This window comes from Mus pahari, chromosome 2 (genome assembly GCF_900095145.1).
Source record: "Mus pahari chromosome 2, PAHARI_EIJ_v1.1, whole genome shotgun sequence".
In the NCBI taxonomy this organism is placed as follows: domain Eukaryota; kingdom Metazoa; phylum Chordata; class Mammalia; order Rodentia; family Muridae; genus Mus; species Mus pahari.
The window spans coordinates 135,465,192-135,490,383 of record NC_034591.1 but is presented as its reverse complement, the minus strand read 5'-3'; the positions used below and the strand labels follow the sequence as shown (position 1 = coordinate 135,490,383).

General features: G+C 39.0%; 1 protein-coding gene across 17 annotated transcripts in view; it reads left to right on the top strand.

Annotated features, from left to right (window-relative positions):
* The window catches only part of Wnk1 (WNK lysine deficient protein kinase 1), a 126,127-nt gene extending 101,727 nt beyond the window's left edge, over positions 1-24,400 (top strand). For 9 of the 17 annotated variants that reach the window (XM_029534809.1, XM_029534816.1, XM_029534814.1 and 6 more), the window contains 11 exons: positions 814-897; positions 3,604-3,687; positions 4,747-4,807; positions 7,780-7,844; positions 9,640-10,298; positions 11,461-11,663; positions 13,847-14,041; positions 15,529-15,621; positions 18,497-18,538; positions 21,088-21,278; positions 21,690-24,400. In XM_029534809.1, the coding sequence (XP_029390669.1) occupies positions 814-897; positions 3,604-3,687; positions 4,747-4,807; positions 7,780-7,844; positions 9,640-10,298; positions 11,461-11,663; positions 13,847-14,041; positions 15,529-15,621; positions 18,497-18,538; positions 21,088-21,278; positions 21,690-22,007 (1,995 nt within the window). In that variant the 3' untranslated portion in view covers positions 22,008-24,400. The remainder of the gene's footprint in view (positions 1-813; positions 898-3,603; positions 3,688-4,746; positions 4,808-7,779; positions 7,845-9,639; positions 10,299-11,460; positions 11,664-13,846; positions 14,042-15,528; positions 15,622-18,496; positions 18,539-21,087; positions 21,279-21,689) is intronic. The other 8 variants (XM_021189889.2, XM_021189888.2, XM_029534813.1 and 5 more) reach the window with 3 other exon arrangements.
* Positions 24,401-25,192: the final 792 nt, after the last annotated feature.

Here is a 25,192-nt window from a genome sequence, read left to right as displayed (position 1 = left end):
GGCTCAGCAGTTAACTTCTAGAGGTCCTGAGTTCAATTCCTAGCAACCACGTGTTGGCTCATAGCCATCTGTAATGGGGTCTGATGTTCTCTTCTGGTGTGTCTAAAGAGAGTGACAGTGTACTCATAAACAATAAATAAAATAAAGTTGAAAGTTGATAAAAGTGATTAAAAATAAAAGAGGAAATGATAGCATTCTAGAAATCCAATAAACAAAGTATTTAATTGTGCTGTTGAAGATTTCTTCTCATTCTGATATCTTCATCCTCTTTCTGCTCCAACAGAATAATAGAATTTTACGCCTTTATTATCAGTCTTGACCCTTGATTATTTCTAAATCTGCTTGTTTTCTTTGAAATGTCTTACTTTTCTCATATGAGCAACTTCAAAAATTTGTTGGTGGGTCTTTTTTTGGCCCTTGATGCCCGGTGCCCAACAAAGTCAGAAGAGGGCATCAGATCCCCTAGAACTGGAGTTTTGAGCCACCATGATGATTCTGGGAACAAAACTTGAGTTCTCCACTAGTGCTCTTAACTGCTGAGCTGTCTCTTCAGCCCCTTACTGTACTCGTTATCTACTTAAAGGATTTGTTCTTTTTGTTTCCCCTCTCATTGCATTTTATTGTTTGTTTCATAGTTGTTTGATTGTAACTGTCATACTAATGTCTTTGGTATGTTGACAGACTGAAGAGTGTAATTTAAATGTCATAAGTAGACACATTTTAGTATTGTTCTGCTTTTAAATTAATTTTTTCTTGTTATATATTTTTTATCAATGGTAGCTCATGGATTTGAATTTTCCTTCATTATTATAGGTGCCGCCAGTGGGTACTGAACTTTCAGCTGGTACTGTACCCTGTGAGCAGCTGCCACCTTTTCCTGGACCTTCTCTAATTCAGGTGCCAGTAACTTAATACATTATTTTCTGTGCCCCTGCTTTTCTTCGCCAAGTTTGTGTAAATTCTCCATTGTGTTATTTATCTTGGCTTCTAGATCATTCTGGCTATGAATTAGTAATAGCATTCTTTTAAATTATATTTGGCAGGCCTGGCATGGTGGCACTTGCCTTTAATCCCAACGTTTAAGGTTAGTTTCAGGCCATCCAGGGCTACATAGTAAGACCCTGCCTCAAACAAAGAAGTAAAAAACAAACTGTATCTGGCTATACTAGTCAGATGATGAGCTCTGGATTCAAATGAGACACCCTGCCTCAATATATAAGGTAGAAAGCAATCAAAGAAGACATTCAAGCTTCTGCACACACAGTGTTTATAAGTGCCCCCCACCAAAGCACCACAGGTACACTAATAAAATGAAACTTTGAAAGGAAAAAAAAAGTAAAGTTGAACTTCTAAGCCATTATAGAAATAAAAAGTTGCACATATTTAACTCTTTTCTTCCTGAATCAGAAAAAAAGACCCATAAGCCTGCATTCTTGAAATCTTTAGAACCCCCTCCCCCAACACAAACATCAAGAGTTCTTCCTCACTTTTCATTAAAACTCTGTCCACTTTGTTTTAAGAAAGAAAGAAACACATGAACCAGGCCTTGTAGAAAAGATCTATAATCCCACCACTTGGGTGGGTCAAGAAAAAGAATTCTAGGTATGAGAACGGCTGGCCATTCCCAGAGGGAGAAGGGAGAGGAAACCACATGGGTAACTGGTACAGCTTTCCTCTGGGACTTACAAGCTTTTCCATGTGTGTTTATTTTTTTCATTAGTGAAATAGTTGGAAGTACAGTATAGTCATACTTACAATATTAAAGTTACTATTTACTTTACCTACTACCGTTACCACTACATTTAATTGCATTCTCATCAAGAAAGCAGTTCTGAGTCCATTGTAAAGATGAAAAAAGCTTCTGAAGTGAAACAGCAAATAAATTTGTAAACAGCAAATATTTGTAAATCTTTCTTAAATTATGTCTAAGAAAAGCATGACAGATTGCTTACATGAGAAGCTCTTTATGCATTTATCCCTACTTATTTGACCTTAATTTTCAGTAGAACATGATAGGATGAGGAACATGCCACAAGTTAACACCAACAGAAAAGACACTCTACCAGGCAAACCATAAAAGTTTAGGGAAAAAAGGATGTGTAATGGTAAAGCTTATAATTAGGAATGTATTTCTTAGCCTGGTACTTGTTAGAAGTGTGTATTCAGAGGCCCAGTACCATGTTGTAGGAGTATCACTTGAACCCAGAAGGTTGAAACTAACCTGGGAAGCATAGCAAGACACACAAGTCAGCCTCTAGCTTCCTGAGGGAAGGTAAAAGTGTAATGAGCAATGTGTGAAGTTAATGGATAAAAGCCTGCTTACAGAAAAGGAAAACAACCTCAGAAGTAGAGTGTAATAAAGGTACATGAGATGCTGCTGTTAATGACAACAGAAAGTATGCATCTTAGGAACTGAGGAAAAGAATCTCCCTTGATAGTGACAGGATGTGTTAATGCTATTTATTATTCAGAGAGCGGTTCTCAAAAAGATGTATGGGGCTGGTGAGATGGCTCAGTGGGTAAGAGCACCTGGCTGCTCTTCTGAAGGTCCAGAGTTTAAATAACTATGTAGCTAACTATACATTGTATAGCTAACTATACATTGTCTCAAACAGGGAAAAAGGCTAGGAGTAGTCAATTTACAGATAACTATTAAGGTTTGTAGCACTGACTATATAGAAATATAGTTTATCTGGAAGAGCCTGGGCATAACATTTGTTTATTGATAAAATTTAAGGTAAATTTATCAGTTTAGACATTTTAATTTTTATTTTCAAAGCAATTACCTTCTGAATTGGCTCTCATTAAAAAAAAATAGTAGAAATGAGTACAACAGATGAGCCAACACATGGTGGCTCACAATCATCTGTAACAAGATCTGATGCCCTCTTCTGGAGTGTCTGAAGACAGCTACAGTGTACTTACATTTTAAAAAAAAAAAAAAAAAAAAAAAAAAAGATGTATGAAGGCTGAGAAAGAGCCAGATGTAGCAGTAAAAGAACTCAGAAAACTGAGCCAGGAAGATCACTGCAAGTTGAAAGCTAGCCTGAGCTACACAGTACACAGCAGGGATATATATAATATTATATATGTGTGTGTGTGTGTGTAAATATGAAAAGTGGGAGCCGGGCCTGGTGGCGCAGGCCTTTAATCCCAGCACTCTGGAGGCAGAGGCAGGCGGATTTCTGAGTTCGAGGCCTACCTGGTCTACCAAGTGAGTTCCAGGACAGTCAGGGCTATACAGAGAAACCCTGTCTTGAAAAACCAAAAAAAAAAAAAAAAAAAAAAGAATATAATCTAACAATAGATTCTGATATACTTTCCAGAATGTATTTTCATAGAGAAACCAGTAAAATCACTAACATTAAATATAGAAGATAAAATGATTCTGAAACTACAAAAGAATAAATGTACTTGGATTTTCCTAGGGATTGATAGACTGACAACTTGATAGATAATATTACTACATTATGCTGGTTTTATATTCAGTATTACAACAAATGTGATCTAGAGCATAAAATGATGTATTCTGTATAAATTTGCTATATACGGTGACACTGAAGGTGCTAAACAACTTACAGTACTGTAACTGTTTTTGCTTAGTCCCAGCAACCACTAGAAGATCTTGATGCTCAGTTGAGAAGAACACTTAGTCCAGAGACTATTACAGTGGCATCTGCAGTTGGTGTAAGTTTTTAAGCCGGGATAAAAAACAAACAAACAAAAAACCTCTTCAGATTGTTTTCTAGCACAAGCTATCATCTAGATGATTATACCTTAATTCCTATTCAGAGTCCTTGTCAACAAAGTGACACAGATTAATAAGAGTAACTATGGAAAAAGATAACCAGGGATGCTTGTTGTTTTATTTATTTTTCCCTCAGCAAATTATATTGTAGTTCAAGCTCTATGAATTTTGTGCTTTGGAAGAGGTTAATCCTCTATGACAATATTTTTATTAGAACTACCGTCCAGGCAGCTAGTGGATGGCTATCTCTTTGAGTTCAAGGTCAGCCTGGTCTAAAGATCAAGTTTCAAGGCAGCCAAGGCTACACAGAGAAACCTTGTCTTGACGACCAAAAAACCTACTTTCCAGCTTGGCAGTGACGGCACAAGTCTTTAAATCCTAGCACTAAGGAGGCAGAGGCAGGTGGATTCCTGAGTTCAAGGCCAGTCTGCTCTACAGAGCAAGTTCCAGGACAGCCAGGGCTCCATAGAGAAACCCTGCTTCAAAAAAAAAAATTTTTTTTTTCCCTAATAAATATCTAAGCTAAACTATTTTAATATCTTGTGAGAGGCACTTGGAGGATGGCTTAGCAATTAAGTACATGTGCTTCTCTTGGAAAAGTTCAAAGTTCAGTTCCTGGCACCCCAACTTTAGCAGCTCACAACTGCTTGTAATTCAACCTTCGGGGAATCAAATGCATTTTTCTAGCCTCTTCTGCCACCTGTACACTTATACATGAATAAAAATAATTTTAATTGTTTTTTTTTGTGCTGAAAACTAAGAGAATAGTAAAGAGTTAAGGTTCGATATTTTTTTTCCTAAAAGCTGCCTTTCTTTATCAAAACTTTAGGTTGTACAAAAAGGAGAGGGGGGAAAAAAACCCCACTACATTAAAGTATTTTTTTGTATATGCTATCTTTTTCCATTTTACATAGATGAGAGGAAAGGTAGCAAAATAAAAGTTGTCAGAATGGTTAAAACTGAAGATTTTGTGGTATCTGTGTGTATGTGTTTTGCAGCCTTTGTCTACGATGTCTTCAACAACAGTTACAGAAGCAGGGACTCCGCTTCAAAAGGATGGTGAGATGCCTCCTTCTTCCTTTTGTTTTATTGAACCCAGTTCTACCTATAAATGATAATGCAGTTTACTATTTGAAGGGCACATTGTTGCACTTTCACTTATATATAAGAATGTTTGTATGGTTTCATGACTGAAGAACATTGCTAACTAATTTCTAAAGTAGGAAATATTAGTGGACTAATGAGTCTTGAATGATTATATTGGGGTGAAGAGGTACATGTAATAAGCATTGTGTGATTTTATAAAATGAGATACTTTGTTATTATAAAAAACAATTAACAAGCCCAGGTGTGGTGGTGTGTCCCAGCAGAAGCAGGATAATTCTGAGTGGAAGACCAGACTGAGCAACATAACTAAAGAAAGCTTAGCTACATAGCTAACTATACATTGTCTCAAACAGGGAAAAGGCTAGGAGTAGTCAATTTACAGATAACTATTAAGGTTTGTAGCACTGACTATATAAAAATATAGTTTATCTGGAAGAGCCTGGGCATAACATTTGTTTATTGATAAAATTTAAGGTAAATTTATCAGTTTAGACATTTTAATTTTTATTTTCAAAGCAATTACCTTCTGAATTGGCTCTCATTAAAAAAAAAAATAGTAGAAATGAGTACAACAGTACAGAAAGTCTAGAAATGAACAAAGTATAGATTTCTGGTGTATTTTAGATGCATTGAATATATACAGTAAAAGCTGATATTTATCTCAGGACTGGGAATAAAATCTATAGGCACAAAGGCTTGGGGGTGACAAGGTGTGCCAAATAAAAGAAAACACTAGATCTAATCCCAGAACTCAGAAAGCTAAGGTAGAAGGATTGCCATGAGTTACAAGCCAGTGTGGGATACAGTGTCAGACCTTGTCTCAGAAACAAAACAGGGAAGGGAAGCATGCCAAGTCTGAGAAGATGGCTTTTTGAACCAGTAAAGTTTGTTGGAGACAGGGTCTCTACATAGCCCTGACTATCCTGGAACTCAATTTGTTAACAAGCCTGGCCTAAAAACTCATAGAGATCCTCCTGCCTCTGTCTCCACTGCTGGGATTAAAGGTGTGCATTACCACAGGTAACAAGATAGGAAAGTTTGATAAATGGTTTGGTCAACTATGTATTCATCTGTATAATGCCAAGATGAACAGGAGTTTATACCAAAGTAAAATTACAAATAAACATCATAAAATATCATTGATAAAAGTACATGTACAAGATCTGACACCCTCTTCTGGAGTGTCTGAAGACAGCTACAGTGTACTTACATATAATAAATAAATAAATCTAAAAAAAAGTACCATGTACGCTGAGCAGTGTTGGCACATGCCTTTAATCCCAGCACTTGGGAGGCAGAAGCAGGGGGATTTCCAAGTTCAAAGCCAGCCTGGTCTACAGAGTGAGTTCCAGGACAGCCAGGGCTACACAGAGAAACCCTGTCTCCAAAACAAAACAAAACAAAAAAGTGTATGTATGAAAATACCATAAGCCTATTCTATATAATTAAGGCAAACTAAAAATAATGAAACCTCCTGAACTAATTAAGCATAATATTTATCTTCTCCTCCCGCCCCACTCTTCCACCCCCAACTGTCTAGAGCAGAGTCTAGAACCATTTGGGTTTTTTTTTTTTTTTAAAGGGTCCCAAATAACCTAGGGTAGCCTACAACTTACTGTGTAGTTAAGGATTACCTTGAACTCCTGGTTCCCGTGCTTCCATATTCTGAGTGAGCATTATTGATGTGTGCTATCATATCATGCCCGACTGAAAATTTTTTTGTAAAGGCCAGATACTAAGATTATTAAAAGGACTTTTCAAGTCACACAGTCTCTATTCAGTCTTCTGTTATACCCAGACTTACAGCAACTAATAATAGTAAGTGGATAAACATGGCTGTGTGCAAAATAAACGTGTTTCTAAAAATGGTTAAAAGCAAAATTTGTCCCACTAATCACAGTTTTGACTAATACAGCGAAAAAGGTTAGTAATAAGTTTGGTGCACAACCCAGAGGAGGCAGTAGTAGTCTTTTAGATTAAGTTTTAAAAAAAAAAAAAAAATAGGAAAATACTTTTTTGTTGTTGTTGTTTTTCTGGAGAGGGGTTATTGAGGCAGGGTTTCTCTGTATATCCTTGCCTGTCTTATAACTTGATATAACACAGCCTTGAACTCAAGTCTGCCTACTTCTGTCTTATAAGTGCTGGGATTAAAGGCATGCACTATAAAAATACATAACAACAAAAATACAAAACAATGTTATAAGCAGTTGGATTTTTCAGCCTCATGGAAAAAGCCTTGGGCAATCGTTTTAGTAACATCTATCAAAGTTGTAGTATGTAGATCTATAAAAGACTATTTCTCAGACAACTTTAAAAATATCAAGAAAGGTGATGGTTAGGCAGGCAGAAGCTCCTCCTTGCTGAGCCTGTCAACCTGAGTTTGATCTTTAAGACTCACAAACTTAGGAGAAGAAAACCAACTGCCACAAGTTGACATCCTGACCTCCACACACATTCTATAGAACACAAGTGTGCACACTTGTACACATACAAAATACATAAATGTAATTTTCTTTGTGTGTGTGTATATGTGTATTTAAAGACAAAAACTGATGTAACCTAGTGATGTGGCTCAAAGGTTGATGTCACACAAGCCTGACAGCCTGCTTTCTAATGCCAGGATCTACCCTGTGTAGAGAACCAAGTCCTGAAAGTTGTCCTCTGCCATCTGCTGTTGTACATGCAAGTGCATACTCACATATACACATCATAAAGAATCCGTAGCAATAAAAACAAATGTTGTGTATCTGATTGAGCACTTGTAGTTTCAGAAATACTTGGGAGACTGATACAGAAATATCAAGTTTGTTAGCACACTAAGGGTAGTGAAGGAATCTTTAATGTCACATTACTGATGAAATTGCAGAGAAACTAAAAAGAAATGTTAATTGGCTTTTGTCTTCGTATTTCTTGTTTCTCTCAAGGCACAGAAGGTCATGGCACAGCAACTAGTTCAGGAGCTGGTGTTGTTAAGATGGGGCGATTTCAGGTAAGATGATCATTTTTTTTTCCTCTTTTGGGTACAGGGTATATAATAAAGAAATGATTGGACAAACCTGGTGTCATGGGCTATGATTCTTGATACTTGGTTGAGAACCTGAGCAGGAGGGACATCAGTTCAGGGCATTCTTGGGACTACTGAGTAAGTTCAAGTCCAGACTTATTAAGATTCTTTTCTCAAGCCCTAATCCCAGCACTTGGGAGGCAGAGGCAGGTGCATTTCTGAGTTCGAGGCCAGCCTGCTCTACAGAATGAGTTCCAGGACAGCCAAGGCTATACAGAGAAACCATGTCTTGAAAAAAACCAAAAAAAAAAAAAAAAGATTCTTTTCTCAAAATTAAAAGTAAAAAGAAGGCTACGTACGACACTTAAGAAGCATATTCAAGACCTTCAATTCAATCCCCACCAAAAAGAGAAAAATATATTATATACATATTTGGGACATAATTAATGCATCAATCTAATGATGTATTTTATTTTATATACCATTTTATAGCTCTGTTTACCCCTCGTAAACCATTACTACTAATTAAAGAAAATGCAAACTCATATTTTCTTCCACCTACCCCTTAACAACTGGCTATAGCTTCTCAAATTAACTTCATTTGGTTTTCCTAGACATTCTTTTGTTTCTTGTTGTAATTTTCCAGCACACTAAGTAAAGTAATAGCAAACATCTAAAAATGCCTTCCATATTTAGGATGTTTTTCTTAGGATTCAGCCTTTATGTGAAGTCAGCATCAAGTGGTACTACATTTTATTTACCCACTTGGTCCAACCAGTGAGAATTTTTGACCCTTAGTACATACAAAACCATTTTCACAACCACTTTAATTATTTTGGGATAGTCCTTGGAGTTGGATGTGGTTTGTTTGTTTGGGTTTTTTGTTTGTTTGTTTTTAATTCACAAATCGAGGTTCTAAGAGTTTGGGATATACTGAGTTTATATGATGAGCAAGCCACGGCATGGATGATCTTACTATTATTGATTCTAACATTTGAAGTTTGTTGGATATTATCTATTCATAAGAAACATTCATTAAATTTGACTGAGACATGAATTTGTGTGATGTCACATGAGAGGCAAAAATGAATCATTTAGTTAGCAGCCACTGAGAATATGCATCTCAGTACTGATGCAGTGTTCTCTATAATAGGTGTCCACTTTACTTCACAATGATCATAGAGACTTAAGAGAAGAAATTCCACAAGTTCACTGGAAAATAAGTTGATCCTCCTTCCTTTCTCCTTTATTCCCTGCCCCTCCTGGCCTCTCTCCCCTCTTTAAGCTAAGCTTTCCAGCTCAGGCTATGTGTATATGAGGGTGGTTTTGAATTTCTTTCTGACCTCTTGACACCACCTCCAAAATATGCTTGGATTACAGGCATGTACCACCATCCCTGGTTTCCTTAGTCCTAGAGGTTTCTCCCAAGGGCCTTATTTATACTAGGCAAGCATTTGGCCAACTGAGCTATATCACCAGCAGATTTTTCTTTTCTAAATGTCCATGCTAAAAATGGTAGATCTGCTTCTCTACCCCACCCCACTCACTTTGGTTTGTTTGGTTTTGGGTTTTTTGTTTTTGTTGTTTGTTCATTTCATTTTTGAGAAAAGGTTTCACTATGTAGCCCTAGCTGGCTTGGAACTTTCTATATAGGCCACATTGGGCTTGAACTTGAGATCTGCCTGCCTCTACCTCTGGAGTGCTAGGATTAAAGGTGTGCACCACCAGCCTAGCCAGTGACATCTTTTTTTAATTATACTTCATTCTCTTTTTCCATCAGGTTTCAGTTACAATGGATGATGCCCAGAAAGAACGTAAAAATAGGTCAGAAGATACAAAGTCGGTTCATTTTGAATCTAGCACATCAGAGTCATCAGTTCTTTCAAGTAGTAGTCCAGAGAGTACCCTGGTAAAGCCAGAGCCTAATGGAATTACTATTTCTGGCATCTCCTTAGATGTCCCAGACAGCACCCATAAAGCACCTACCCCAGAAGCAAAGTCAGATGCAGGACAGCCTACCAAGGTGGGACGTTTTCAGGTGACAACTACAGCCAATAAAGTGGGTCGTTTCTCTGTTTCAAGAACTGAGGACAAGGTCACAGAGCTCAAAAAAGAGGGACCAGTGACCTCTCCTCTCAGAGATTCAGAACAAACTGTTATTCCTGCTGTGATACCAAAGAAGGAGAAGCCTGAGCTGGCAGAACCTTCCCATCTGAATGGGCCATCTTCAGACCTGGAGGCTGCCTTTCTAAGTAGGGGTACAGAGGATGGCTCAGGTAGTCCACACTCTCCCCCTCACCTGTGTTCAAAGAGCCTTCCCATCCAGAATCTAAGTCAAAGCCTTAGTAATTCATTCAACTCCTCGTACATGAGCAGTGATAATGAGTCCGACATTGAAGATGAAGACTTAAGGTTAGAACTACGACGACTACGAGAAAAGTAAGTCATTTTTTCATGCAAAATAGTGTCTTACCTGGTATTAATAGCTTTTCAATACAGATGCTAGTTTTACACCCCATTTGAGCAGAAAGTGATTTACAAAAGCTAAAATTACCTGATACATTATTCATTGGGTTGTCCTGTACTCATCAGCACCCATGGCATTTCTACTTTTGGGATCTCTTCAACACCTCTATATTGCTATTTTTTATTATGGCACCTTTAAAGAAAGTTGTTTATGTGTATATATGTTTTGCCTGCATGTATTATATGCATCGTGTGCATGCCTAGGGTATATCCCTGTATATCCCTGCCTGTCTTATAACTTGGTTTATAGACCAGGCTGGCCTTGAACTCAAGTCTCCCTACTTCTGTCTTATAAGTTCTGGGATTAAAGGCATGCACTATGAAAATACGTAATAACAAAAATATAAAACAATGTTATAAGCAGTTGGATTTTTCAGCCTCATGGAAAAAGCCTCTGGCAATCGGTTTAGTAACATCTATCAAAGTTGTAGTATGTAGATCTATAAAAGACTATTTATCGTATCGTTCTCTGGACCTAGAGTTACAGATGGTTGTTGACTGTGATGTGGTACTGCCAACTGAACCCAGGTCCTCTGCAAGAAGAGAAACTGCTCTTAACTGCTGAGCCATCTCTCCAGCCCTGTTAATAACTAACAACTCTTAGTTGTTTGTTAGTCTAGAACATGAATCTAATAATAGCACTACAGTATATAATTGTGATCAGTTTTGCTAACTATCACTTGGATTACAGTAGCATTTTTACCTACCCTATGTATGACCTCAAGTCTTTTTTTGTTTGTTTGTTTGTTTTGTTTTTCGAGACAGGGTTTCTCTGTGTAGCCCTGGCTGTACTGGAACTCACTCTGTAGACCAGGCTGGCCTCGAACTCAGAAATCCACCTGCCTCTGCCTCCCGAGCGCTGGGATTAAAGGCGTGACTACGCCCGGCCCTCAAGTCATTTTTTTCTGTAGCATGCTATCATCTAGGCTAGGAGCTTGCTAGAAAGTGTCTTGTGTAAATAAAGAGCATCAAAAATGAATTGTTAAAATAGAATCTCATATTTAGCAAAAGAATTCATAGCTGTGTAAACACTTGAATGCAGATTTAAGAATCTGTGTCTGGTTATTTTTTGTAGACATCTTAAAGAGATTCAGGACCTGCAGAGTCGCCAGAAGCATGAAATTGAATCTTTGTATACTAAACTGGGCAAGGTTCCCCCTGCTGTCATTATTCCCCCAGCTGCTCCTCTGTCGGGGAGAAGAAGAAGACCTACTAAAAGCAAAGGCAGCAAGTCTAGTCGCAGCAGCTCATTGGGCAATAAAAGCCCACAGCTTTCAGGTACAACACCCTGGGCGTTCAAGTCAGTCATCTCATTTCTATATCCCACCATGTGTGTAACTACTAAACATTGCTTAACTTCTATTACATTGCAAAGATGTTTAGCTTTCTAGTATTCTTTCTTCTTTGAGTTTTCTATCTCTCGTGTATTTTGAACCTTTGTTGACACCATAGAAGTAGGCTTTTGGTTTTTTGTTTTGTTTTGTTTTGTTTTGTTTTTTTAATGTAATCGGTGTTACTGTTTTATCTTATTAACAATCTGTGTTTATGATTATTCTTCAGAATAAATATTCAGCTCTGTCAATTTATACAATGTCAATTTGTATAAATTTGATCAAAACCTTGGGCATTTAGGAAAAAAAAATTATTCTTTGTTTAGTAAACTAAAGATATTTTCTTTTTTCTTTTTTTTTTTTTTAATTTATGTCTTTTTATTCCATGTGCATTGCTGTATAGCCTGAATATTTGTCTGTGTAAGGTGTCAGATCTCCTGGAACTGGAGTTGCAGATGGTTGTGAGTGGCCATGTGGATCCTGGGAGTTGAACCCAGGTCCTCTGGAAGAGCAGCCAGTGCTATTAACCACAGAGCCATTTCTCCAGCCTCAAGATTCTTTCCTTTTTAAATGTCTGTGGATTGACCATAACTGTATAAACTTAATTTAGTCGTCAGAGACCTGGGTGTGCCTAAGTGGTAATACCCTAAGTGAAGTTTTGCATCTCATGTATCTATCTTAGGATAAAGAACTGGATGGTGACTCTAATCAAAGATATGAAATCATAACTTTTCATAATAGACTTTGCCTATTACAATGGGATAGAAAGTTTTGTCCTTGTTGTGTAGTATATGACAGCTAATTGGTTTCACAGTTAAGAGAGGGCTAAAAGTGGATTGATTTCACATTTGTTCTCCAGGTCTAGCTGAAGTATGGAAAGCAGGCATTTGTAAATTTCTTACCTGCTCTCTATTATCTAAAAAATTTTTATAGTATTCAGACCTTTTCTTGTGTACTTGACCAATTTATTCAACTTTATATTAATAGAGATATATATCTATATAGGAGAGTTCCTAATTCAGACTCAGACTCTGGATTTGACATAATACTAGTCAGTAGTTCCCTATATCATCATTCAACGCTTTCTTTGTGTCTTTTTTCTTTTCTTTTTTTAAATAGAGATTTATTTATTTATTTTATGTGTATGAGTACACTGTAGCTGTACAGTTGGTTGTGAGCCTTCATGTAGTTGTTGGGAATTGAATTTTTAGGACCTCTGCACGCTCCAGTCAGCCCCACTTGCTCCGGTTGACCCCATTCGCTCAGTCCCTGCTTGCTCTGACCCAAAGATTTATTTATTTATTATATGTAAGTACACTGTAGCTGTCTTCAGACACACCAGAAGAGGGCGTCAGATCTCNTTACAGGTGGTTGTGAGCCACCATGTGGCTGCTGAGATTTGAACTCAGGACCTTCAGAAGAACAGTCAGTGCTCTTACCTGCTGAGCCATCTCTCCAGCCCCTTTTTATGTATCTTATATCATGCATGTTTATAAGAAAATGTAAGCATAGACTAATAGCCTGTTTGTATAGTCACCATCTTTCTAATAGGCAGAAACCAGTTATTATGGAAGTAGAAATGGAAGCTTTGCATCTATCTTATAGTCTAATTTGCTGTACATTCTGCTTAGTGAGCTTTATGTGTTTTCTAAAGCTATCATTCTTGAAGACCAATTCATAATAACTATGTTTATAAATTTATCTTTTCTCACCTTCATATCAATAAAGTTCTTGTCCATTTGTCATTTTCTGGGTTTATTTGTTTGTTTTATTTACCACTCAGTACAAATAGGAAACAGAAATAGTAAGTGTATTTGGAAAGGCTTATGTGTTGTTTTGGTTTTTTTTTTTTTTTTCTTATTTCCTTTTGTTTTATTACTTATTTATTGAAGATATCGTCTCATGTATCCCAAACTAGCTTCATACTCACCGTGAAGTTAAGGATTACCTTGAATGTCTGATCATTCTTCCTCCACTTTCCAAGTGCTGGGATTACAGAAATGCTGACCACCATACCCTGGTTTATATGGTGCTGGTGATGAAATCCAGTGCTTCATGAATGCTTAGTGAATTGAAATATAGCTTCAGCTCCTTCCACATGATTTTTCATGCTTCTTTATCTTTCAACAGGTAACCTGTCTGGTCAGAGTGGAACTTCAGTCTTACACCCCCAACAGACCCTCCATCCCCCAGGCAACATCCCAGAGACTGGGCACAACCAGCTGTTACAGCCTCTTAAGCCATCTCCCTCCAGTGACAACCTCTATTCAGCCTTTACCAGTGATGGTGCCATTTCAGTACCAAGCCTTTCTGCTCCAGGTCAAGGTAAGAATTCAAAGTGACCACCATCTTCCAGAAACATTAAAATAGAAATATTGCCATACTTGGTACAAAAGGAAGGTGAATAACTTACTGCCATCGGCTGAGTAGAAAGAGTCTGAGTTGTTAAGCAATGACTAGCCATTGAACTTAGCAGAAAAACTGAGTAGGGATTAGCACCACTGACCTCCTTGCTTCCAGCCATCAGGTAGGATGGCTTCTTGTTTGTTGTTTAGACAGCACCTCATTTTATAGCCTAGACTGTACTGATCTGTAACTCAATGTGGAACCCAGGCTAACCTGGATCCTCCTGGAAGTCCTCTTGCTTCAGCCTCCCACATGCATGAATTACAGGTGTAAGTCATCAAATCCAGCTCTGAAATAACTTATTTTTGAAAGAGTGACCATTATACTTGCAGCCTATATGTACAGCTGATTTAAGACTTAGACCTTAACCTTTCAAACCTAGCCAAGACTTGTGGACAAAATTCTAAGGAGTTGCTGGCAGTTTTTAAAAACTAATGTCTTTTTTTTTTTTTCAGCCAATGTGCTTTTAAACTTCCAAGCATGATAGCAGCATACTGAAATGACTAGCTCTAACATCTTTTTTTTTTTTTTTTTTTTTTAAATATGTAGTGAACATTGATTTAGAAAATAAGAAAATTCTAGAGAGTGGGATGGGTTCCGAGAGCGGAATATCCTAAGATCAAATTCTTGATCCATACTCTACTTTCCAAAATACTGTTTTGTTTAGTATTATTCAAAACATTACTACACAGAGCTTTTAGTAACTAAAATTAGTGAGAACTGAAAGGAGAGACTAGGTATATCAGTGGTTAAGAGCACTAGCTGCTTTTGCAGAGGACCTGGGTTCAATTGACAGCACTCCCGTGGAGGTTCCCAGCCATCCCAGGGGATCTGATGCTCTCTTCTGACCTCATGGCAGTGCATGTGTATGGTGCACAGACTTTCAGGCCAAACACTCATACACATAAAATGTATTTTAAATGTTGAAAGGAAAGTCAGGTATTGTAGCACATGCTTTCGAGGCTGAGGCCAGGCTGGGCTATAGTAGTGAAACCTGTTTCAAAAAAAAAGACATCCAAAAAACAGAAGAGTTATTAATAGAAAAAAATTGAAATGAATTGGATGTTTGCATAGAAAGGAGTTGGGGGACAGACTACAGAAAAGTAAGTGCCTTTTGCACATTTACATAAAATCTAAACATTCCATTTTCTCTTCACCTAGTTGATGTGTTTGCTTAATAAGAACCGACACCAAGTAGCTAGCATTATTCCAATCGTAAAAAACCTTCATTTCTGCCAATGGAGTGAGGTCTGGCGTCTCTGTCTCATACAGCAGATGGGCTTCCCTGCGGATCTCACTCCTCTACATGCCGTCCAGTGTGTCACCACTCCAGCCTCAAGCTCTAACATCTTGTAGTTGTGTTGTCTCTCTTCTCCTCTCTGTTCTTTCCTTTTCCCTTCTCACAGGCTGTGCGAAGTTTAACTGTGCATCTGAGCAGGTGACATTCAAACCTGGTGGCAGGAGGACCCGATTTCTGAGTACGCCCTGCTTGGCTCTTTGTGTGTAACACCTTTACTCCTTCCTTGTCCTTGTTTTTCTGCTGCTTTGGATCTGATTTGTCACGCAGTTCATTTTCATTTGTCTTTATATTTCATCTACTCAGTGGCTTGGCTGATTGTTACCCTCAGAAGTTTGGGTCCCCATTGTTAATTATGGTAAAAGATCCACAAGCAACAGGAAGCTTCTAGAGATTTCAAAATAACTTCCAGGTAGAATTATTTCTTTCAATCTATTTTAGGCTGCAATACACAGTCATATTCTGTGACATTAGTGGTGGTATGTGCCCATGAATCCCATGTTAGGGAAGGAAAAGCAAAGATTTCAAGTTTGAGGCCAGCATGAACTACAGGCCAGTCTCTTTCTCAAAATTAAAAAGAAAAAGACAGTAAGCATATTCCTAACCAATTCTAACTAAGGATAAAAGTACACCTTCTCAATTAAGCCTGAATATTTGCAAGTTGAAAAGATGCTAGAAATTCCTTTCCACCATTACCAACTCTGTGACACTAAGTAGTTCAAAGAACATTTAATATTGTTATCTTGACAAAGCATTCATTCTTTTGAAGACCAAAGCTGAAGACCTGCACATGAAATTTGTCATTTTAATATTACGAGAACTCACCCACTTTCTGTTTTAAAACGAGGTGCAAGAAGCTAGAAAAATACCTCAAAAAGTGTTTGCTATGTAGAGAGCCTGAGTTTGATCCCTGGAACCTAAGTTAAAAGCTTAGCATATTGGCTTATACTTGTAATCCTAGTAGCAGCAAAGTTGGAGAAAGGATCCCAGGTCTCACGAGCAAATCAGTTTAGCCATGTTAACAAGCCCTGGGCCAGTGAGAGACCCTTCCTCAGAAGAAAACTGGGTGTTGTTATGAAGACCCACACTTGAGCTTGTCCTCTAACCTCCACATGTACCCCCATACACAGATGAGCACACACCAAAAAAAAAAAAAAAAAGGTACAGTGGAGCTGGAAAGATTGCTCAACAGTTAGGAGCATTGGCTGCTCTTCCAGTGGACTCTGGTTCAAATCCAACACCCACATGGCAGCTCACATCTGTCTACGATGCCAGTTCAACATCCTCCTCTGGCCTTAGAACACCACACACATAAGGTACACAGACATACATACAGGCAAAACACCCATATGTGTGAAGTAAAAATAAATTCTAATTTAATCATTAAGAATAAGGTGACATCTGCACAAGAGCAAATTGCCCTATCTTGTCCTCTCCGGGTAAGGAATAAATAGTCAGTGCCTACTTCCTAGGGCTATTGTGCAATTTAAATGTGATATTGTCCATAAAAACATCTGGTACTTAGTAGGTGGCCAATAGTGTATATTGAAAGAAAAAAATATAAAGGAAAAACCTCAAGTAAGAAAAATAACTTGATTAGAGTTTGAATAACAATTGGTTAAGGCCTCAAACTTCTGGTGTGGTTCTTAGTGCTTTTAAATGCATGTGCTAAAGCCATCAGTGTTTCTTAGTATGGCTCAGGGAGCCTTTGGCCTCTTCATGGTGGGAAGAATTTGCTCTCTGCTCTATTCTTGTGCCTTTGTGTATTAGATTTAACCTGTTTCCCTCACTGACATATTTGTCATCCTTGTTCCCCTTTTCTTTTTTTCCTGAGTTAGTTATGGATTGCTTCTGCCTATAGCCTTCTTTTACCACATTCCCACACATGTCAGTGGTCCAGGGCTGAGCTCTTCAACAAAGTGGCTGGAGGGCATTGTCCATTTTCGTACTTTCCAAGCATGCATAATTTGGGTATGCATTTATCAATAGCTTTTTTTTTTTTAATTAGGGTAGCTTTGACTACATATGTTGTTAGAACACTTGAATAAGCATTCAATTTATATGTCCAGCTAGATAGATTAATAATAATAGTAATAATATTATTAATAGAGTATTATTAATAGGGTACTAATAATAAAGTGGGTATTTTGCAGTAAAATGTGACATGCCAGGCCTGTAATACACAGCCTGATATGTTTGAGAAGAAAAGAGGCAAAGCAGGGCTTCCTTCTGTAAAATCTGATATGCACCATTTGAATTAATTTTGTATCTCACAGCATTATTATCTGTTTGAAAATGAAAGGCCTTATACCTATGGAGGGTGCATCATGATATGCCATGTAAAACTGCTGGACAAATCCTAGGAGGCAGATTTTTTAAAATACATAGAAAACAGGTACTTGAAAGCGTGAGGGACCCTTACTAGTTTTGGATACATTATCCTATGTTCTCAAAATAGTTCGGAAGCACGGCTTTGCTTAATGCTTTATCTATATTTAAAGGTTGCTTGTTTTCCACATACTTTTAAATTATTTCTGGAAGGGATGGGACATATGTGGGGGAAGCGAGAGTGAGTCCGTGTGAGTGGTGTAGGTGTAGGGGTGTGTGTGTGTGTGTGTGTGTGTGTGTACCTAGGATGTGGAAATATAACAACCAGATTAAATTGACTTAAAGCAGTAACAATGGTACTGACTTAAATGCTTTTTAACAACCCAGCAGGAGAAACAGGAAGTAGGACAAGATTAATGGAAGTACTGCTTGGGTATTTGAAATTCAAGCAGTGAGACCTGTTCTTCCTCTTCTAGAACCTTAATGCCACATTATAGTTGAGAAATAGAGTAGGTGTTAAAGTTCAGCATCTGTCATCCAGGCTTTATAGTCTACCCGATAATTATGTTAATGCGCACAAGCCAGTTAGACTAATCTATAGACTTGTATTTACATCTAGGGCTACCAGGTCCCACCCAGCTATGTCCCCTCCTGCTTTCTCTTGCTGGGCTTCTGTGTGCTGTTTGGAGAGTCTGTAAAGATTTTACACTGATATTTCTTTAACACACTGCTCTCTCTTTATGCTTCAGGGAAGATGGTGAAAAAAGTCTGTCCTTGCAACCAGCTCTGTAGTAATTATCTTTTCTTTCTGTTACTTTTGGTCCTGATTGCAAAGCCATGAGTTCTTTGAACTCTGAAGCCTCATTAACTCCCTATTTCCTAATTTCCATCCATTCCTGCACCTTTTCTGATATATTCCTTAACATGCTTAATTGCCATATTTAATTACTACTACTTCCAGATTGAGAAATCACTTCATAGTTAGTGCTCTCCTGTGAGCCCAGCTGGGTTAGTCATGGATCCACTGTGATGGAGGGAGCCTAGGATCCATACAGAAGGGTCTTTGAGGCAGGGAGCATGCTCCCACCACCATTGGTCACACTGGAAACCCAGCGATGGTCTGGGTGTACAGAGAGCCATGTTCTCATCTCACTCATACTGCAGTAGTAGTTGTTGCTCAGCTAGTAGGGAGAGGAGTGCTGCTTGGTTGGTAGAGCTTGGGTTTTAGCCTAGGAGTTTCTCATTAAAATAAAGTACAAATGCTAAGAATTTAGTACTCAACAGGTTATAAGAATATAGAGAGTTAGAGTTAAGAAAATTCTATGGGTGGGATTCTTTGGTAGTAAATATGGCTTATAAAGGCTAATGGGCATGTCTTAATCTGACAGTGTAGGGATAGGGGAATCATGAATTTAAGGGAATAAAATCTATCCTACTTTATAAAGCTTTCAGGGAACTGAAAACATTTTCAAGTAACCACACTGCAGAAAGCAAACTACAATAAAAAGCTAACTGTAGGGTGACTCTCACATGTACGGTAAAGCTCATTTTTAGAATATAGTATCGAGGAATATAGACTAAAATGCATGGCATTTGGTTTTAAAGGGCCCTCACAACATCAAGAGCAACTAGCATCAGACTAGAGAAGTGTGACTTCTGGCATGAGCTCTCTGGACAAGCAGTGCTCACCCTGACTTGGCTTTTCATCTGGCATTGACAGCTCTGTTCACTTGTGGATATTTTTTATTGTTTTGATCATCTGGCCTGTCATCTAGCAGGATGCTAGTCCTCGTGCATGCCACATGCCTGCTTTCTAGGTTTCCTCACTGTTGTAACTGCCCATCTCATGATCCGTGCTTCCTTCCCACTGCACCTTTGTCCCACACTTGCTATTCAAGGAAGGCTGTTTCCTGTGCTTTTATACTTTCCCACTTGGTTTCCTATACTGTAGGTGAATTACTCTACCTTTACACTGTATAGTAACAATCCTCTGCAGTTTTAGCAGGCACCATGTGACTGCAACAATTCATGTCTTGCCACAGCAACCAAAGAAGCATGTGAGCATCCTTATTCTGCAGCTTCACCCAAGTTAGCTTTCCTCTAGCACAGACATGCTTTTAGCTAGAGACATTCTCTTTGGTACCAATGGTGGGTTGCAGTGGGTGTTTATAGGGTTGCTTCAGGTGTGCTGCTGTGCTCTGGTGTGCTGCTTTGGCATTTGAAAGCAGGCAAACGCATGCACTTAGTCCCAGAGTTCCTTGAGGATGGTAGGACCTTCTGGCTCACAACATTCGTAACCTTTATTTACTGTGTAGTAAATATAAAGTCTACTAATAAAGTGGCAGATAAAAACCAAAAATAAGACCATGACTCTTCTTTCCCTCTTCCCTAAAACTTGCCTCTTCGAATAACCGTCAGTGTGCCCTCCAGCTGAACCGAAATCAGGCAGGACACAGACTCCTCCTTTCTTTTTCATCAAACCATAGAAATAGAAATCCTTCATCACAACCTCTATGCCTTCTCTCCCCTCTGCACCCCTGCCTCAGCTGCATTTTCCTGTTGCTTCTACCCAGGAATGCTTCTTCTGTTGGGAAGAATGGGGAGAAGGGATGACCAATTAAAACCCAAGTCCTCAAGAAACCATAACTTCATGGAGCTGAGAATTTCAGGCATTTCTGCTGCTGCCAAATCTCAGTTCTTTATTCATGGGACATTGAGAGGAGTTGAAGCCTTGACTCCTTCCAAATTTATATTTACAAATTTATGTTTATGGTTTCAGGTGAAAACTTTTGAACAAAGCATGTAGCATCTCCTTATTTCTTTCTGTTGAAGAGCATCTAAAGAACGAACGCCACAGTATACATGCTGTCTGGGAACCCCATCTTTTCCACAGAAGCCCTGATCTCTGCCTTTGTACTATATAACTTGCCGAGTGCACAGTACTTCTTTGGCCCTGCTTTCTACAAAGTTCCATAGCAGCCAGCCCTGTGGACCATATCACTCCCTCGTCAGTATGTTGCTGGGAATAAAATACTGGCAGACAGTCCCAGTGTTAGAAAATGCTTTGTTAGAAAATGCCCTTCCCCTTCATGCCTGCCATCATTCCAAGTTGTTTAGCCTTATCTACAAGCTGTGGAAGAGAAACCATTTTCATTACCTGTTGTGCAAAAGCAAATGGATAAGTAATACTTTGAAATCTTCCTCTCCTGCATGGCTTCCCAAATACTCTCCCCATTCTGTGGCTTGCCAATCATTATCCTATGACATTTTCCCCTTTCCCCCAGAGTTATACTCCAGACCCCCCACTTTAATGCTAATATTGTGTTACTTACAATTCTAGGGACCAGCAGCACAAATACCGTTGGAGGAACAGTGAGTAGTAGCCAGGCTGCCCAGGCTCAGCCTCCTGCCATGACTTCCAGTAGGAAGGGCACATTCACAGATGACCTGCACAAGTTAGTAGACAACTGGGCCCGAGATGCTATGAATCTTTCAGGCAGGAGAGGCAGCAAAGGACACATGAATTATGAGGTGAGTCTTCCCTTTTCCTAACCTGCCAGACTACACACAGACGTGTCATGAACAGCCAAGGCTGGTATGCCATCCTTACCACTACCTTCTTCGGTAGCCTGTGGAGTCTAACTATTATTGAGAAAACAAGGCAACAATCATTTTGGTACCCTTTTCTTTCGACATCCTACACTACCTGTATGTGCACATAAACACATCTCAGATCCTAGTGTTCACTCCTACTTGTTAAGGGTAGAGCCAATAAAAATTATGGGCAGCTTCGTTGTATTTTGATAATATAATAATAATAAATTTTGATAATAAATGCTAAGATTAGAACATCTCCACTCTATAACAGCATTACAGTATCACCCATTTTGTGTCTGGGTATTCACCTATGCCAAATTCTCATTGCTACTTTCTTGTTTTTAGGGCCCTGGAATGGCAAGGAAGTTCTCTGCTCCTGGGCAGCTGTGCATTTCCATGACCTCAAACCTGGGTGGCTCTACCCCCATCTCTGCAGCATCTGCTACCTCTCTAGGTCACTTCACCAAGTCCATGTGCCCCCCACAGCAGTTTGGTTTTCCAGCTGCCCCATTTGGCACTCAGTGGAGTGGAACAGGTGGTCCAGCACCACAGCCACTTGGCCAGTTCCAACCTGTAGGAACCACATCCTTGCAAAATTTCAACATCAGCAATTTGCAGAAGTCCATCAGCAACCCCCCAGGTTCCAATCTACGGACCACCTAGTCAGCAGCAAGGATGTTAACTGAGTAGATTTGGGGGCAGGAAATTGAATGCTGGGGGGTGGGGGGTGGGGAAGTAGCCTATATACTAACTACTAGTGCTGCATTTAACTGGTTATTTCTTGCCAGAAGGGAATGTTTTTAATACCATTTTGAGCCCTCAGAATGGAGAACCACCCTCCTTCTCCATTTGTTAGAGTTAAAAAAGAAGGAAAGAACAGCTTTCTGGTGGAGGGGCTGCCTGAGACTGCTTTTCTGTTTTTGTTCCCACCAGTAAGGCCTAGAGCTAGAAGAGAGCCTTGTTACCAGAAAGCCCCAAGAGCTCAATGTAAGCCAAACCCGATATATATCTGTAAGTGGGTAGAGCTCTTAATTTTGACATGTGTCCCAAATTCCTTATTCCCTCAACAATGCACACCTTAAGACAAAGGTTCTCTCCCACTCTGATCCCTACCCCCACTTTTTTTTTTTCCATTTACAACCTAGTGAAAAATACCAGGGGACTGGGGTTGCAACCCTTTCTTACATAGGTCATTAATGCTTTAAGCAAAAGATATTAGCAGCTTTGACTGCAGCATTAGCAATTAGGGAAAACAATGACGTTCCCTGCGGACATGTAACTTTGCCATCAGTTTTGATGTGGAAACACTGTGATATATAAATGTTGTTGGACAACATTAGTTTTAAGAGAAAAATTTGAAAGATTTAAAAGGTTCACACACACACAAAAGCTAGCTCTGTCCTTTACTTATTAAGACACTTTAACTTTTTCCTTTGTATTTCCATTGTATTAGATAAATAAATGTGAATGTAAAATTGTATAAATTACTGTACTTGAATACTTCTGTTCTCCCAGTATTGCTTGCTGGATATTTTAGTGCCTTGGACTTCTATTGCTTCTGCTATTAGCATCAACTTACCAGACCCCAGGTCACCAAAGGGTATGTGGAAAGAAATCTTAGGTCCACATGACCCCAGCAGTGGATATGCCAAAGGGAAAATGAAAGTGTTTTTGGTTTTGGTTTGGTTTATTTTTTTGTTTTGTTTTGTTTTGGTTTTGGTTTTTTTCAGTTGTTTCAATTTTGCCTAGAGCAGGTGTAAGGTGAGCACAGTGAAGTTGGCATCAGTGGTTGAAAACAAAGTTCTGTTTCAGAAAGAATGAGGAGGGTTGTGAGCTGTGTGAAAGACAAGGACTGAAGATGGGACAAGCTTGTTTGAAGTGATGCCTGGCCAGTGAACAAACAAGACCTAGAAGAGACCAAATGAGGGGAGTGGGCTAGATTTTAAGTTGGGAAGGATGACAGTGCCAAGTCACAGATGGAAAATGTTGCTCTAAGGAAACCTGCTTGGTTGCCCCCGCCTCTTGTTGCACAAGTACCACACTTTCTCTGCTTTAAGTACTGTATTGTGGGAATTAGACCCACTTCTGACTTTCTAAGCATTGTAGGAAAAAGTGCTTATTTCCTTTCCTACCTGTCCAAATGGCTGCACAGTCAGAATCTATTGTGCTGCCTGTACTTTTAGAACTAATACTCTCACATTTTCATCCCCATATCCCCAAATAACAGCAACCAACCAGTATTATCTGATTTTCTGGCAATAGGGACCTAATTGGCTGTTTGGATCTGAATATTCTGGAAAAGTGGAGAAAAATAGAACTCATTTCTTGGGTGCTTCCTCCTTCACCTTGAGTTGGAAACTGACACATTTCCAACTTTATGACACATCCCAGGAGTTGCCACACTAGCATGGCTTCTTCCTGTAAGAGTCCTGTTCTATTTAAGTTGGTCGAGGCCCAAAGATACAAGTGAGAGCTGAAAGTTTTAGGAGAGGGAAGTGTAATGAGCAGGGCTTTTGTTTCAGGTCGTGCTACCAAAGTGTTGACTCATTTATTCCTTTTGGGAGAGGTTAAGAGGTAAGAGGTACTATGGGAGTGAAGTGGGTTACAGGATGACTGAGTGCTTCATACCAGCAGTAGAGGGAGCCAAATGCAGCATGTGGTGTTTGGTTTAGTCATTCTGAGGTCTGTGCCCCCTTCACAGAGGTTTACTTACTGTTGGTTCCCCCTCCTGTGGATGAAATAACTGAAGCCTAGAGAAACGAGCTAGTGCTACTGAACTGTTTAAATTATTTTTGTGTTAATAGTACACTTTGAGTATCTTTCCACATTTAAAAAGAACTTTCCGAATTATAAATGTTTTCCTTACGTTATTTAACAATATACACTGTTTAAAACTGAATTCAAACCTTGGGGTTTCTCAGCAGCCGTTAACTGTACATTTGCACTAACTCCGGGGGTTGCGCTTCTGTAAGATTGCGCTTTGTGCTTCAGTTTGTTACCTTTGTAGACTTATTTAATGAAACCATTCAAATAAAACCAAACTTGCTTTTGTTGAACTGTGGGGTGTTCTTTCTGACAAACAAAAAACCCTTATGTCCTCACTGGCCCTACCTTGAATTTTGTACAACTTAAACTCGATTTATTATTTTGGGAACTTTTAGTAGAAGTTGTACCCTAAACTAAAATCATGTTGTTAAGGAGGAAAGTGGCACTTCTCCAAGGAGTCTGTTCCTAGTCCTCAGGAAAAGGCAAAGCAGCAGCTGTTAGATGGCAGGGAAATTATTGCAAACTGCTGTCAGTCAACAGCATCTGACTTAGGTCTCAGTTTCTCACAAACAGATCTTGTCCCTGCTTCCAGATGAGGCTTAGGGGCGAGGTACTTCTCGCCAAGCCTGTGCCTGAAACCATTTCCCTCATAGCATAACCCTAAATTCAGCTTAAGTAGAATTGGAAATTCATTGTTCCTTTGAAAAGAATCATGAAACTTCTGGGTGTGGAGTAGTTAAAGAGTAGTTACTTCCTTAAAACATCTATTCCTGGGCCTGGAGAGACTACTAAGTAATTGCTCTTCCGGACTGCTCTTCCAAATATCCTGAGTTCAATTCCCAGCAACCATATGGATTATGATTCCACCCTTCTTTAAATGAGAAATTATGGCTTCCCAACAACCCATGGTTTTTCACTCAAAAGGCTTCAGCCAGAGAAACAATTCTTTAAAATTGTGCACTGTTCATGTAGTATGATAAGAATCTTACCCTCGATATGAACTATGACTTTGCCAAGAACAGCCAAGCAAGAAGCCTAAACAACCTGTACATTACACCAATTCTGCCAGTGTTAGTGTTCAA